The sequence below is a fragment of the Neomonachus schauinslandi genome, chromosome 15, assembly GCF_002201575.2.
Source record: "Neomonachus schauinslandi chromosome 15, ASM220157v2, whole genome shotgun sequence".
Lineage (NCBI taxonomy): Eukaryota > Metazoa > Chordata > Mammalia > Carnivora > Phocidae > Neomonachus > Neomonachus schauinslandi.
Window position 1 is genome coordinate 58,015,029 of NC_058417.1, and position 16,818 is coordinate 58,031,846.

The 16,818-nt window shown below is 53.1% G+C and overlaps 1 protein-coding gene across 2 annotated transcripts in view; it reads left to right on the forward strand.

The window, feature by feature from the left end:
* Nucleotides 1–16,818, forward strand: part of RPTOR (regulatory associated protein of MTOR complex 1) — a 333,104-nt gene that overhangs the window by 180,304 nt on the left and 135,982 nt on the right. For both annotated transcript variants that reach the window (XM_021680930.1, XM_044921442.1), the window contains exon 7: nucleotides 9,877–9,936. In XM_021680930.1, the coding sequence (XP_021536605.1) occupies nucleotides 9,877–9,936 (60 nt within the window). The remainder of the gene's footprint in view (nucleotides 1–9,876; nucleotides 9,937–16,818) is intronic.

Genomic DNA, 16,818 nt, shown 5'->3' on the forward strand with positions numbered 1-16,818 from the left:
CTCTGGCTCTTGTCTGCTGTAGAGAACTTGCTGTTTGGTGTAAGCGACGCGTGCCTCTGGCTTGACCCACCCACATCCCCAGCAGCATTACCGTCATGTCCATCTGCTTCTATTAAGTTAATAGTCAGAGACTCACGGTTCATAAAACAGCTGAAATATCTGGTACTTATCAGTCCACTTAATTGATAAATGTTTCTCTCCCAAGAAATTAAAATCATGTTGGTGCTGTTAATGTTTGGAAACATATTCTGGGCATTCTGCTTTCCTCGAGTACAACTGGAGGCCCGCGTGGAGGGCAGCACGTGGGGAGAGCTGTGGTGTTGGGGGATTCACCTTAAATACACATACGAAAGCCACTGTGCTTGCAGTCCAGAGGAGTTGTGTCGACCGTGGTGTGCAGCCTGGTGCACAGCTGTTGACCAGCTGGCGTGTCACCTGGGATCCCGGCCGGGAAGGGACTCGGGATGTGGTGTCCTGCATAGCTCTTGGCAAAGACAAACGGGATGGGCACACTTTCCCTTTCTTTCCTGGTTCTGCTGCCTCTGTGCAGCCTTGGGCCCCATCGGCCCTCCTGGCAGCTCCCAGCCTGGCCATTGGCCTCCCTCGTGCAGCCCAGGGTCCTCTGTCACAAGATGCCACCATCCTCCTCTTTCCTTGTTTGTCTGGCTTTCCCTGATGGGGTCTGAAGTGATGTGTTGGACACGAGGAATCTGTGAGTGCTATTTTTGAGTTTGGGTCCAGTCGCCTTGGCCCACGTGGGCACGCGTTGCATGTGGGTCTGGAGGAAGGCGCTCCGGTCAGCCAACCAGCTGGTGGGTGATTTCAGGACCTTCTGAACCTCAGCCTTCTCCCCCGGGAACGGGGATGATAATGGCAAGCAGGTGAGCGGGCCGCAGGAGCCCAGAGGAAGTGGTGCTGTCGTGGCCCCGGTCCTGTAGTCCTTGCTGGAGCAGTGTGCGCCCCCGGGGAGGTGTGCGCCCTCCGGGGAGGGGTGCGCCCCTGGGGAGGTGTGTGCCCACTGGGGCCGTGTGCGCCCCTGGGGAGGTGTGCGCCCGCCGGGGAGGTGTGCGCCCCTGGGGAGGTGGGAGGTGTGTGCCCGCTGGGGAGGTGTGCGCCCCTGGGGAGGTGTGCGCCCCCTGGGGAGGTGGGAGGTGTGCGCCCGCTGGAGGAGCACCCTGCAGTTTGTTGTCACGTCGCCGCTGGTCAGCTCAGGGCTCCCGCTGTGAAGCCACAACTGCTTTCCCTCGTCCCCACACCGTGCACCCCTCCCCAGAGCTAAACCTGGTGCCGCTGGAAAGTATTCACATTTTTTTAATAGGAAGAACTTGGCAGATTTAAAATACAGGGGCCTTACTCAAAAGAGGCTCCTACCGTGGGTATTTGAGGAGTAAATTTTGCCCTGCGCAGTCTCAGCTGGGAGCTCGGCAGCACCTGGGAAGTTTGGCGTTCCCTACGAGACGTGGAGCAGCCTTGCCTGCAGCAGAAATCTGGAGAGCAGCTCCGCGCTGCCCAGGCCTGGACAGCCCAGGAGACAGGCTTCTGACCTGCCCCCAGCGGTCGTTACGGGGACAGGCGTTTCGGTTTAGGGAAGAGGGAAATTCGGATGCATGGGCCTCGGTCAGGCCTCTGTGACACGCACTGGAGGGCTTGTTTTGGGCTCGCTTGCAGGAGGAGCTAAGGTAGTGCGCATCCTGCCCTGGTCTCCAGTCCTGTTTAAAATTCCTTCCAGCTGGTTTCTTCTGTCACTTGGTCAGGAGCAGACCACGCCTGGCGTGGGGCCACCAGACGTGCAGCGATTTCAGAATTCTGCAGTGACATCAGTTTCAGTCCCCGTAATAGGGACTGACTGACTCTAAAGTGATCCATGCGAGAGCCGTCTGTGAAGCTCGCGAGCCCCGCTTGCCTCGGTGTAGCAGAGGCTGTGAGTTTAAATAGGGTCAGCTCTTGGAAAGCTGTCCCTGGGATGGTAAGTGGGAAGGAGCCTGGTGCTGCGCAGTGCCCTCCCGTCCTTACGAGGCGGAGCAGCCTGTTCCTCCTCCGCGCTGTGGATACAGGCCCCGACGGTCCCGAGAGTGACTTTTGGATGCAGAGGACAGACCAGGGTCAAGGGCATAGCTTCTTAATACATAAAGAGCACGTCAGAGGGCCCAAAAGAAATAGGCTAAGAATAAACATGGTAGATGATTGTAATTTAAATGTCTGGTTCTTGGATGGAAAAGAATCCCTTCACGTTTACTTACATTTAATTTTATGCATCTGCCACAGGCCACCCTTTATCCTAGACAAAGATGAATAAGGCTCAGCTGCTGTGTATGAACACAAACAGGTGCATTTCGTGGAAAACCTTCCCTCTCGGCCCCCAGTGCCACGTTCTCCTGATGCTCGAGTGCTGGGGCTCCCAGGGGATCACAGCCGCAGCCGGCGTCCCTTCACTCACTCTGTGCATTGCTGACCAGTTCCCCAGGGCATAGGAAGAAGCCTCCTAAATTGGCTGTGCAGCGGGGCTCTTGTGGGGCCCCCGGGCCTGTCCTCAGAGGTGGCCCCTTCCTGACTCAGCCGGCTTCCTCTGGGTGGGTTGGTGTCTGCTCACTTCCCATCTCTGGCGGTGGGTGGTGGTCTTTCTTGATTCTCGGGTAAGATCTGAACCAGGCCGAGGAGCCTGGGGAATGTGGAGAGGCCTCCAGTGAGCTGGGTTCTAAGTTCGTCAGGGGGCACCTATGGGAGCGGGCTCCAGACCGTGTGGGAGAGTTCCACTGAAGCTTGTTGTGTGCCTTCTGTCTCCTTCCTTTGGTTGTTGGTTGTGAGAGCCACCTGCATGGACAAGGTTGGCTTTTTAGGAAGGAGCTTGGTTTTCTGCTTTTGTAACCTTGTGCGGTCAGTGGCTTCCCGGTCAAACCAGCTGCTCAGGAGCACAGGGGTGAGCCGAGGTGGGAGAGGCGGGGGCCTCCCTAGGCATTTGACAGTCTTCAGAAATGGAAACACAGTGCTAAGGTTTTGAACAATTAGATCTTCCCTGAAATGTTCTCCTGCTGTTGACTCCTCGGCGCGGGAGGTGTGTACAGACTCTCCGTCTCTTCCTCTGTTGACTCTTTATTACGGGTAATTTCCAGCCATCCTGAAGAGCGGTGGAGAGAATAATGAAATGAAGCCCCCTGTGGTCATCACCCCAATTTTACAAATTTTACAATTGTTATTTGCTTCATTGTTTTGTGTTTATGACTATTTTTAGTAAATTACAGACATTATGATGTTTACCCCCAAATATTTATGCATTTTTTTAAAGACATTTTCCTTTTAACCGCAATTGTTTTGACATTTGAATCTCTTACAAACTAAAAAGACAGAACCCTTGCAAAGTTCACACTGATCCCTTGCAAGCTGCATCCGATGGCGGGCCAGGCTCGCACACCAGGCGGGTACTTCTGGGGGTACAGGGGCCCCCCCGCCAGTGCCTGGCCCCAGGGCTGTGGCCAGGAGACTGTCGGGGTCAGCTCACTGGCAGGGCAGAAAGCTCAGATGAAGGGGTGTCATGCTCCTCTGATTGATGGAATAATCCGCTTTGTTTTCAGCGGCCTTGCTTCGGAAGCAGGGCAGCCCCGAAATAGCGTCTTGTCCTCGTTCCCAGCCTGGACGCCCCTCAGGAGAGGAAGCCGCTCTGTATCTTTAGAAGGGCAGCTATTTAAAGTTAGTAAATTAGGACCTAATGATACCAAATGGCAGATTTTTAATTTAGTTACAAATACTAGGTGGCGGACACACTGGTTTCATGTGGGGTTCTGTTTTTTGAAACCTGCTGGATAAAATGAAATGCCAAAGAATGTGCTTGATTTAAGTGTGTTTATTGCTCCTTTGAGCTGTCCCCCCAAGTTCCTTTTAAAAAGGGAATATTCAAAGCTCCCCGTCTCTGGCAGGGTGCTTCGGAGGCCTCGGAGCAAACAGTCCGGAACATGAAAGCTCTCTGGCATCTAGTCGGGGGCTCCGAGAGGTGCCATGTGCTGCCCGTGAAGACAGTGCCCGGCCCATCTCTCCTGCCAAGCACAACCTCTGGTCGGAACCCAGAATGCACGTCAGACTTGAACAACAGCCCGCCGTGGGCCTGAGCTCCACAGGTCCTTCCTTTGTCACCCAGCTGTAACCAGGGGCAGGCCGCGTGCGGGGCGGCACGGAGCGCTGAGAGCAAGACCTCCAAGAGGCACGTCTTTTAGAGGAGCGGGGCTCCTGCTCGTTGGGGAGGGCCGAGGTGCGCCACCCTCCAGGAAGCACTGGTGTCCTGAACTTGGAAGCTCTCCCATCTCCTGCTTCGACAGTTTTTCTGGTGCTCAGTCTCCGGCTCCCTCCCCACCTCCTGGAGGGTGGAGGTCCTGCATGGAGTCAAAAGTGCCCACCCTCTGTCCAGTGTTTGGTCTTCCTGAGAAGCGCCCCCACTCTGTGTCCCTTCTTCCGCATGGCCTCGGCTGTGGCCAGAAGGGACCTGTGACTAATCAGAAGCTGTCCTGTCTCTGGGCAGAGGAGGCAGCATGTGCCTTGTGCCTTCCATGAAATTATATAAAAATCATCTCTGTGGAACAAAAAGATAAATATTAAGATGACAAAATAACACATCAAGTTGAAAAGAGAACTAGAAAAGGGAAGGAAAAGGTTTAAGAAGTAAAATTTAATTCTAAAATTTAAGTGACCTTAAAATCAGGTACCAGTAAATAGGTGTTGCAGGAAATGGAAAGCAATAAAAAATGAGAAGCGTGACAAATAGAAGAATGAAGATTCAACATACAGGTAATTGTTCTTGAAATACAGAAGGGAGCAGATGGTAACAGCAGCGTGTGAGCACACAGCACACTTCACCACGGGCACGCTTCTGTGTCCCGTTCCTGCTCACTTCACCACTGGCACGCTTCTGTGTCCCGTTCCAGAAGTTACCATGGCGGGGACACCAACCGTGACACATGGTATGTGCGCACACAGAGTCACACAGCGACACACACAGCAACACAGACATATACACACAGGCATACATATGTACCTGCGTGCACAGTCACACACAGGCTCATGCACACAGCAACACAGACACGTACACACTTACACACGTGCACACGGGCATGCACACAGGCTCACACATGCAAATGCACAGAGGCACACACATATAACATACCCGCACTTGCACACTAGGTGTGCAGGCACGCACACACACACAGCCACTACCGTTGAGTTCAGAATAAACTGTTAGCGACTAGGACCCTGCGGTGCAGGAGGGGAAGAGTGAACTTCCGCCATGAGATCCATTCCAGGACGGCTTTGACGACTTAACATTAGGCCGCCTGTTAACGTGATTCATCATATTAATGGGTGAAAAACATTATTTGATAAAATTAAAAATGAATTTTAATAAAAACTTGTAACAAAAATAGAAGCTACTTGCTTTGTGTGAGAGAGTCTCTTCCACACCAGCTGCTTGCATCACTCTGTGTCTCCGTCGGTGCAATTAGAACCCAGAGAAGGGCGTGGATGGACTCTGGTTCCTCCAACACATTGTTCTGGAAACGTGAGTCAGTATCATATTTAGATGAGAAATCAACATGTACATCTTCTAAGGAGAAGGCAAAGTTGCATTATTTGTGTGTGATCTGAACCTCAGCTTTGCAAAAAACAAAGTTAAAACACATGGGAAAACTACCAGCAGTGGCTGCTGAGCGAGCGCACGTGCGGACAGCACCGCGGGTGAGCACTGCGTCCTGAGGGCACGGCAGGCGCCTGGGGCCCACGGGGCTATGGAGACTGTGGGTGTACCATTTCTTCATCTGGGTACTGGTTGTACTGACTTTATTATTGCTTAAGCTCACATCCACGTTTTATGCTTTTCGCATATGGTATTTTTCACAATAATTGTTTAAAACATGTTCCCTTTTCTATATATTAAAAATAGCCAGCAAGTAGATACTAGGAAGGAAAGGAATCTGATTTGTAACAGCGACAGTAACAGACAATGACAGGAACATGAGCTGGCTCAGAATGCACTGCATGCATAGATATTAAAATCCCATAAAACTTTACTGATTGAAATGAAAGGAAATTGAATAAAAGGAGGACTTGGCCACATGATTCCATGGTGAGACCCAGTAAATTAAGGTTATAAATTCTCCCTAAATTAAACCATAAATTCAACACAATATTGACAAACTGATTTTAAAAGTCAACTGGAAGAACAAATGTTTGAGAATGGCCATGAAAATTAAAAAAAAAAAACAAAACAGATCTGTGAAAGAAGACTTGTCCTACCAGTTACCAGTGCATTTTGTTTTTGTTTTTTTTTTTTAAAGATTTTATTTATTTATTGGACAGAGAAAGATACAGCGAGAGAGGGAACACAAGCAGGGGGAGTGGGAGAGGGAGAAGCAGGCTTCCTGCGGAGCAGGGAGCCCGATGTGGGGCTCGATCCAGGGACTCCGGGATCATGACCTGAGCCGAAGGCAGTTGCTTAACCAACTGAGCCACTCAGGCACCCCTACCAGTGCATTTTGAAGCTACAGTTGAAATGAGAGTGTGGACTTTCACACCAATGGAAAAGAATAGAGATGTTCCAGAAACAGAATCTGTATGTATCAGAATGTATAATTTGGAAAAAGAATGAATTGCTCAGGATTAGAATTTGGGGCACATTATCACCATTTGAAGTTTTTAAATCCCTCCCTCTTAACATAAAATAAATTCCAAACATAACAAAGACTCAGATGTGAAAAGGAAAACTCACAAAAGTACTGGGAAAATGACCAGCTGGAACAATTAAAAAGCCATAAAGGCAGTGATAGGTTTTATTAAACACAGATTTTAAGTTCCGTTTGGGAAGGAAAACAGTAAACAAAATTTAAAATACAGTTGGAAATATTTAATGTCTTTCCATTCTCAGACACAACATCGAGCAGTTACGTGATAGTTTATGAGGTTACAGCGCTGGGTTTTTTTAAACATTAACTTGTTCTTCATAAAATCTTGAAGCTACTTGCTTTCAAGAGTGACAGGAAAACAAGAATATAGGTGAAATATTAGAAACCCATAAAAACTACAACATCAATCTCATACCGTATTCAGTCACTTAAACTTATTTATCAGGTAACGGAACTGTGTGCCGGGCACCATCCCAGGCACTGGGGTTGTAGTGATGAACAAGATGAGAGAAGTCCTTTTACCCCCTGAACTTACCTTCCGTGGTAAAGACGAGATACAAACAGCTATGTGATAAAACATTAGGGAGTGAGAAATGCTAGTGTTAAAAAGCAGAGGGGATAGACAATGGAAGTGTTGTTTTCCTTAGGCTGGTAGAGGAGGTTGAAATCTAGATAAAATAAAGGAGTAAATCTTAGTTTTCTGGGGCAAGGATACTGCCGGCCATGGGAACAGCAGGTGCAAAGGCCCTGAGGCAGTCTCTGCTTGGTGTGTTGGAGGGACAGCAAGTGTCAGGGTGAATGGAGCAGGGCGAGCAAGGGTAAGCATGAGGAAGTAAAGTCAGAGCAGTGGTCAGGGCCTGCAGGGCCTTCCGTGGTAGGCCTAGGTGAGGACTTGGCATTTCGTTCTGAGAGGCAGGAGGCCTCTGGAGGGTTTTAGGCAGATGGAATGACTTATTTCAACATTTTTCGTAACATTACCTCTTAAAAGGCTTGCCCTGGCTGCTGGGTAGAGGGGTAGGCAGGGCAGGCAGGAGTGGAAGCAGAGAGACTGTTCTGGAAAATGTGAGAGATACCTGGTGTTTGGCATAGGGCTGTATCTCTCGACCGTAGTGATTCTGCTCCTGAGGGGACATTCAGCAGCACTGGGGGACATCTTTGGTCATCACAGCTGGGGTCAGGGTGCTGCTGGCATCCTGCGGGCCGAGACCAAATTAAAATCTGGCCAACTCTGGATCTGCTTTTATTACCTGTTTTTCTTCTTGATTTTAGAGAGGAGACTCCGCTATGGGAGCTTCAACAAGAAAGTCCGCGGAGCGTCTGGCTCTGTGCTTGCGGGCGGCTTGGTGGTAGCACTGGTGTCCTCTGGCTTTGCTCTTAGTGCTGGGGTGGGGCTCTGAGCCCTGGAGCCTGGTCAGCGGGGGGCCAGGGGTGATCGAGCCCCCTGATGGGGTGGGCTGGCTCTCCCTGCCAGTGCGCACCCTGGGAGCAGGTAGTGACCAGCTCACTGCAGCCTCCCGGTTACTGTCTCCGCAGGGCTCCCGGGAGTCTCGGCCCGCGCGCGAGCCGGGCAGCGCTCAGCCGGGGACGCAGGAGACGCTCAGCCGGGGAGGTGGCCGCTTTCCGGTTGAGTCCTGCCCTGCGTGCTGTGTGGATTGGGCGTGCCCACGGGACTCGCTGGGTAGGGGCGGACTGGCCCAGAGTTGCTCGGGTAAGGGCCACGTCCCTTCTGTTTCTGCCTGCGTCCGTTTGCTTCTTGGAGCTTTTACATGGCTGTTTTTTCTGTTTTGTCCAGAGCTGGTTATTATTATTGATAAAAGGACTAGTCTGATACAGATTATCCTATCATCACTGGAATGCAGAAGTGCCAGTGGTTAAGTACGTTATAGATAAAAAGACAAAGTGGCACCGTTTGCATAGGACCCAGAATTAGACTGGAAAATGCCTTTACTGAAGATTGTCTTTATCCACCGAGAGATTCTGATTTACCTGAACCTGCCAGGGGTGCTGCGTGTGCCCTGGCGCTGCAGGGGTGGCGGTGTGCGGGGGGGCGGTCGGTGGGGGGAGAGCAGAGCCATCTGAAAGTGGCGGAAACAGGATTTGGTTGGCATGGAATTACCGGCGGGGAGGGAGCACGGAGGGCACGAGCCGTCTGTGCCCGCTGAGAGGGGCCGCTCCCTCCGTAGGCAGGTGTGACCGTCCCTGTTTCTTGTGTTTGTGAACAAGAGAGCCCCCACTACCGAAGCCACGACCAGGAAAATAACTTCGTTTCTGCTGGCGGGCGAGTGGCGGGTGAGGCCTGGCTTCCAGAGGGGGTGCGCCTGACCGGCTTGGTGCCCAGGGGTCCCGGCAGCCAGCTCCACATCCCCCCACCCTGGAGGCCACCCTTGGGAGCCACCTGTCTTCACAGCTGTCATCCCTCCTGTCTCTCTGTCACCCTTCCTACCCGGCCACCTCGCACGTGTCACGCCTTATCTCCCCGAACGTGGCCTGGTGCTTGTATGTGTCCCTCCCTGTGGGCCCACTGGCCTTCTCCGGCCTTCCTCCACTTCCCGTGTCCAGCTCGTGATGCACGGAGGTGTTTCCTGCAGGTGTTCATGCCTGCCATGTGCTTGCTGGGTGGCTGGAGCGTAATCTCACGTTTCACATTTCTCCAAGTAAAAGCTGCGAGTTGCTTTCTCACTCAGTGCTGTGGTTGCTTCGTCCCTGCTGCGTGTCGGCAGCCCGGGCGGGAGGCAGAGGGCGGCTCCGTGCCCCCTGGCGGTGCACTCGCTGTCCGGCTGGGTGACCTGCTGCAGTCCAGTCTCAGTGTGACGCGGTTAGGTGCATGGTAACCAAGTGATAGAACGGAATTTGCTGTTCTGTGTTTCTTCCCACATTTTTCTTTGTGTGCCTGGAAGTCGTTCATGCTCGCTCATCCTGCTGACCCTCTCCCCAGCTTGCTCTCTTAAGAAGGAGTAAAGGAAAGAGAAGCCAGTGTGTCCATTCTTTGGGCAGACGCTCCCTTTCCTGTCTTACTGGGCCCCTCCCCAGGGACCCTGTGTCGGGTTTCTGTCCCTCCACTGACAGGCTGGCAGTCCGGTTTTCTTCATAAATCTCAAAGCTGCCAGGATTAAGAAACCCCCGCCCCCACCTGTAGGCCCTCACGTCCCTGGGGGACTGTTGTATTTCCCGTTAAATGCCCCCTCAGTGTGACTCACTTTCTCTCCTTTCTCTGCAGGTTTTGCATGCAGAAATGCGTTAGTCTGGTGCCTGGGGTCACACTGGATTTAATAGAAAAGTAAGTAAGATTTTTAAGCTGTGCGGCTTTCGGGGTCTGAGGGGGGTTCTTTGAGTGCTGTTCGTTCTCAGGGGCACTTCCGGTCAGCGAGGGGATGTTTCCCTTGTGTGTGGGTGTGCACTTTTCTCTGGCGAAGGCCGTGTTGCTACTTGTGCTGGTGATCAGCGTAGGACGCGTCTCCATGTGCGGCCATATTAAAAGAACAGAATAAAAGCTGAATACTTTTGAACAGTGACAAATACTCCCAACACTAAGTCAAAGCAAAAATGTATGGCTGCACACAGAGGTTGTCTCTGCTCCCCGACTGCAGTAGCTGGGTCACAGCCTAGCGCCTACCCGATTTCCCCCAACTCTCCCATTAATATTCTGCAAGCCCCCCGCCCCTGTTCTATGTTCTGCCTCAGGGCAAATGCCCCGGTCCAGTCCAGCAGTGTCCTTCATGGTGCATTGTGGTCGTGTGGCCTCTCCTCGTCCTTCCGGGTCATGGGCGGCCTGGCTGCCTCCTGTTGTGGACTTCCTTAGGTCCAGACTACTCTGTGGCTCTAGACTTGACCTGCGTTGCAGGTGTGCGTGCACGTGTGCGTGTGTGTGTGTGTGTGTGTTCGTGAGACTTGCCATGACTCATCCTGGTTCATCTAGGTAGCTGTTCTTAAATCCTCTGCCCTGGAGACCATTCCTTCTAGAATTAACATACAAGATAATAGTTTTCTAAGTCTTGATACACAAAATCGTAGGTGAGAACAGGTAAGGCCTGGGTTTAATTAAATCAGGTAGGAAAAGCAAATATACTTCTGGGTTTCTCTCCTGGAAAACGACTTGCCTGTGTGTCAGGGAAATAGACAAGAGGGTTATGCCTAAGCGTCCACCATTACGGGCAAGAGGGGTCGGGTCCTGCCGGGGTTGCACGCTCTGTGGAAGCTCCGGTCTGCCCGGCGTGCTGTTATTGGGAAAAGCAGACAGAGACTGATATACAAGGAGGCTGCCACGAGTATTTTTAGACCGCACGTGACTCTGCGTGTGTGAGTCCAGGTGAAACAGGCCGAAACGATGGGTCCGTTGTTCAGTCTGAGTGGGATAGCGCAGGTGGGGAGCTGTGTTAACTGACTTGGGTTTCTTTCCGTCTTTTAAATTTTCCTACGAGAATACAGACACATGGGATGCCTGTAAAATAAAGACTCAAGAAGCTATAGGGCACCTGCAGACAATTCACTGAGTATAATTACTCTGCAAATTTTGAGTAAGTGTCTAAGGAATTTGGTCTGCTTCAGGGGGCTTTGTTCACAAGCAAGGTGGGGTACGGTGGCAGGGACCAGTGCGACACTGGGTGGCGCCGGCCTGTGCTGGCACGGCCAGGCAGGGGTGTGGGGTTGAGGTGTGCTGACAGGTGAGGTGCAGGCAAGCTGGAATCGCCGGAGCAGGAGCCCCAGGGTGAGGTGGCAGGCAGGGAGCCAGACGTGTTCTGTGGGTCGGGGACAGGCACGGTGGCCAGAAGCAGGGACTGCTGACACGAGCTGCAGGGTTCTCAGATCACGAGCCAGTGATGACCAGCTGTAGCGACGGCCCTTGAGCCCGCTCGGCGCATGCCCCCTCCCTGTCTGCACTGTGTGGTCTCTGCTTGCTGTGCACACTCGTGGTCAGGAAGCGGGGGGGCGCGCTGTGACACACACGGGCTGGGCGACACGGGGGTTGGGGTGCTCCGCGTACGCCCGCGTCCCCGTCAGGCTCTGCTTTCCCGGCGGCCTGCTCGCTCAGGGCGCCTCCGTTCGCCCTCCTGGCGCTCCTCCAGACTCTAAGCTGGTTTCACCTCCAGGCGCGGTGACCAGAAAACGGTTTACAAATGCTAAGCAAACAGCATGAGCCTGGAGAAACATTACGTGGAGAAAACTTTAGGTCTGGTCAGCCAGTCGGCTTGCTTGAGTCCCTTGTCGGGATCGCAGAGACTGCAGAGCCACCCGGCAGCTCCACGTGCCAGTCCGCTGCGCGCGCGCTCTCGGGCCCCATTTCCCTCTATTACCTATGCTCATGTTGCCTGGTACGGACCAGTTCTCCAGCCTTACCGGGTGGGAGGGTGGCAGTGGTACATTCCATCACGGCAAGGTTGCGCCTGGTGGCCTGTCCAGAGAGGTCTTGTTCTACTTCCCGCCTGCCTGTGAGTGGGGCAGCCTCGTGGGCCCTCCCCACCAGGCAGGGCGTGAACCCCGCCGCTGCCCCCGTGTCTGGGTGCTGCCCTGTCCCGTCCCCATCCCTCCCAACCGAACTCTGCTCGTGTTCGCTGAGCCACACAGGAGCAACAGCACCACATGTTCTGAGTTCTCCCGAGTGAAAGGAGCTATTAAAAATCACATAAATGAAAAATATGTATCTTTTCAGTTATTTAGTTAAGCCTCCTGATTGTACTGGAGAGAAGCCTGGCATTCAGTTCGGCTGTGCTTCCTGGCGGCATCTCGCACCACGGCAGGGCCGGTGGGGCGGCCAGGCCTCCAAGGTCTCTGCTCCTCCTACAGGCAGGCCTCCCCTCACTCGGACCATGTGAGGACAGCCGGCTCCCGTCCTGTCACTCTCTCAGATGTAAAATGTGCGCAGCAGCTTGACACCCGAAGCATGACCCACAAAAGAAAAAAATTGTGAAATTGGACTTCATCAAAATTTAAAATGTTTACTCTCTGAAAGACACTGCTCAGTGAGGAGACAAGCCGCAGACTTGGGGAAAATATTTGCAAACCAGCCGACTCTGGACTTGTATCCAGAGTATATAAAGATATCTCAAAGCAAAAAGAAAAAAAAAAATTCAAAAATGGAAAAAGACCTGAAGAGATACTTTACCGAAGAGAATTTAAGAATGGTCAGTAAGCCCAGGAAAAGATGCTCGAAATCATTAACCATGAGGGAAATGCAAATTAAAGCCACAACTCGAAACTGCGACACCCCCGCGAGGTGGGTTAATGAAACAAGGCTAGTGAGCGTGCGGGGCGACCAGCACTCCCACAGCCCCGGCTGCAGAGGCGAGCGGGACAGCCACGCGGTAGGAAGACGGCCCCATGGGACCGCGGTCCCACTCCCAGGCATTCATCCCACAGGAACGAAACCGTCCACACAAGAACCTGTGCGAGAGTGTTTGTGTGGGTTTACTCATCACCACCGAAAACTGGAAAGACCAGAATGAATAAGCAGAATGTGCATTGTCTAGCGGGGTACAGCCAGCAGGAAATGGGACATTTGATACATGACCACATGGGTGGCCCCAGAAGCACCGTGTGGAGTGACGGCCGGCAGCTCCAGGGCCGACATCTGGTCTGATTGCATTTGCGTGCCGTTCTGGAGAAGACACAACTATCGGTCAGAGATGGCAGTGTGAGGGAATGTGGGGTGAAGGGATGTTCACCATCCTGCTTGTGGCCACGCAGATCTGCACATGCTAAAATCAGGGAACCGCACACCCAAAAGAGCCCGTTTACTATATGACAATGCAGAAAACAAAATTAAAATGTAACGTGGGGAAGTTAAGAACCTGTGTGAAGGAGTACAGGACGGATTGACTCCGGGAAGGCGCAGCAGGAACGACCGACCCGGCTGGAGAAGGGGGCGGGGGCGGGGCGGGGGCGGCGGAAGGACCCTGAGGCCAGGATTTGGAAAGCACGTGGCTCTTCTGTGAAAGGTGCCTGTTGTTTCCTGGGAAGCAGCTTCACGCTCACTATGAGGCCTGGTTAACGAGGATTGTAAAATAGAAGGAAGCACCCTCATACATTACGACGTCAGTAGTTTTCATCAAGCGTTGTTTTCCTGACTCCTGACGTCCGACTTTGCACTGGCTGGTGCCTTTCTCAGAAACACTTAGGTTTACGTCCGCCCAGCGCTGAGGGCGTGCGTGCACATGTTCACTTCCGTGGGCCGGCACGCCCTGTCCCCTTCTCCACCTCCCTCCTGCACCCAGGGATGCTACATGGTTGGTCAGATGCGGGGAGCTGGGGTGTGTGATTTTTCTTCTTTTTAATTTAAAAAGAAAAACATAGTTAATGTGGACAGCAGCACGTCTCACAGTGCTTCCTGAGTGCAGATGGGGGCTGGAAAGAATATGGACCTGGAGCAATCGGCCGCGGCCTGGAGCGCTCAGGAGCTCCACTCGCAGGACAGCTCTCTCACCTCCTGTCTGCCCCAGCCTGGCCAGGGGCTGATGTGTGCTGGCGGCTCTCCGCAGGAGCCAGCCCGCCCCCAGAACACGTGTCCCCTTACCGCCTTCCTCGGGGTGGCAGGATGGACTGGGGGAGGAAGATGCCCTCACACACCTATCCTGTTCACAATCAGCTGGATGCCGGCACATGACTTTGGGAGAATTCTGTATCCACGGTTCACCTCTGCAGTTGAGAAGAGGCGGTCCTGATTTCAGGGAGGTCTGCATTTTTGGAAGCTCAGTGTCCAGATTAATTGGGACGGGCTATGGCGTCCCAGAATGAGGCCAGTTCCCCCTCAGGGCATTGGGGATGGAGCGTCATTTGGGGGTTGTGGTGGGGATGGAAGAGGATAAGAGCAGGTCGTTTAGAAACCTCAGGTCTTTGGGGTGCCTGGGTGGCTCAGATGGTTAAGCGTCTGCCTTCAGCTCAGGTCATGATCCTAGGGTCCTGGGATCAAGCCCCGCATCGAGCTCCCTGCTTGGCGGGGAGCCTGCTTCTCCCTCTCCCTCTACTGTTCCCCCTGCTTGTGCTTCCTCACTCTCTCTATCAAATAAATAAATAAAATCTTAAAAAAAAAAAAAAAGAAACCTCAGGTCTTTACTGCAGTAATTGTTTGCGATGTGTTTATTGGGTCTGAGTCACTGGTCTCGGTGCAAGTCCGCGTAGTTGAGCGGAGACACACCCACCAGCAGGCCTGGTCAGGCGGCTCTCCCTTGTCACTCGGCAGAGGCGACGTTGACTGTGAGTGTTGGGTTGTGCCAGGACAGACTCCAGACTTTAGAATCACAGGGCACCAGGACGAAGTCTGGATGTGAAGCTCTCAGAGAACTAGCGGGAATAACCGTCAGATCTGTTTCTGAGGAAATACAGGTTTGTTTGTTTTTTTAGAAGATTTTACTTATTTATTTGAGAGAGAGAGAGAGCGCCCAAGCAGACTCCCCATGGAGCGGAGAATCAGACGCGGGGCTCCATCCCAGGACCCCGGGATCAAGGGCCAAGCCGAAGGCAGATGCTTCACCAGCTGAGCCACCCAGGCGCCCCGAGGTTTCTCCATTTATAAGAAAATGCTGTTAACCTATCTTTTTATTTTATTTTATTTTATTTTATTTATTTTTTTTTTTTTAAAGATTTTATTTATTTATTTGAGAGAGAGAATGAGAGACAGAGAGCACGAGAGGGAAGAGGGTCAGAGGGAGAAGCAGACCCCCCGCTGAGCAGGGAGCCCGATGCGGGACTCGATCCCGGGACTCCAGGATCATGACCTGAGCCGAAGGCAGTCGCTTAACCAACTGAGCCACCCAGGCGCCCTTAACCTATCTTTTTAATGTTTAGATTTTTCCCAGTAGTGCTTGCAGTCCATAAGAAGCACTTTCAGTAAGCAGATTTGAGTGTGCAGTTAGCAGGCGAGGCAGGAGCATGGCACATCTGTGTTTAACCAAGCCGTCCAGGCCGCCGTGGCTTCCGTATTCAGAGAACGTTCCTGGAAAGAGCGTCTCATTGGATTCTTCTCACCCCGGGCTGCTCTTGGTGTCGGTGGCTGTCCGGCTCCCTCTCTCGGGGGCCGTGCCCATCTCCCCTCACCCTGCGGCTTGGGGCCCTGCCCGCACTGCTGACTCGAGGCAGCGTTAACCCACACGTCCGCAAAGATACGTCGCGCCCGTGGTCATCCTGTCCTATGGCTCAGAACCAAACAGATGACGTGAGGTGCACAGCACGGCGACTGAGGCCTGATTGCCCTCTCCTCCTGCGTCAGCTGCATGCTCGCGCACGCACTCGCCATTGTCAGATGCATCCGGTGTCTGTTAGCCGTTCGGTCGCCCTTCCTCTGCATGGGTCCCACCCATCGTGGGCGCTTGGCCTGGAACTCACCTGAGAGGTGCTGAGTGTCTCATCGAGACCCAGTGGTGCTTTCGTGGCTACAGTGCATCCTCGCCAGATTTGCCTGCCCCCAGCCCCCCAAGCCTTTAGGATGGGAAGTGACGTTATCTGTGGTCCTACAGCTAAAAACCACAGTCCAGACTCAGACCGGGCTTTTGTTTTGTGTTGTGTTTTAATTCAAGTACAAGGTGAAATCCTCCTCAGGTTGTGAAGGAGTACAGGAGACGGAATCCAGGCTGTGGAGGGGGACAGACGGTGAGCACTGCTAAGCGTGGCACAACCTGGGGCCGCCTCTCCCGCTGCGCCGGGCGGGCCTGGCCGTGCAGACACAGGCCACGTGTGCGAGGAGCACTGCAGGCCTCTGGCCGGTCTGGTTGTTCCAGAAGCCGCAGCCCAGCTGGGCTCCCACGTGCAGTCCCCACCAGCCTCGCCGTGGCCAGGGCCACTGTGCCTCAGGATGAGGGTCTGTGCACCACGTTCCAGGGCGGACTTGCCACCAGTGTGCCGTGGGTGACTGGCATCACCTCCCCGACACAGAAGCCTGGAGAATAGTCTCTGAAAGCAAGGCCTGCGTCCACGTTCCTTCCAGTACGCCAAGCATGCACATACCACACTCTGGGGCCACAGCTGATTGGTCAAAAGCCTTTTGAGTTTTGGGGGTTTTTTGTCATGTTTTTCCAAACGTTCCTAAAGTGGAGTTGCGAGCGGTTAGTTGAGCGCCGCGGCTCATGTGGATCAGTCAGTTGGGTTGAGTCACTGTTCCAACTCTGGGCAGGTGTGGGTTGTCGATGCCCGTCCCCTGCCTCAGGTTCAGCAAGTTGGCTTTCCTGCTTTA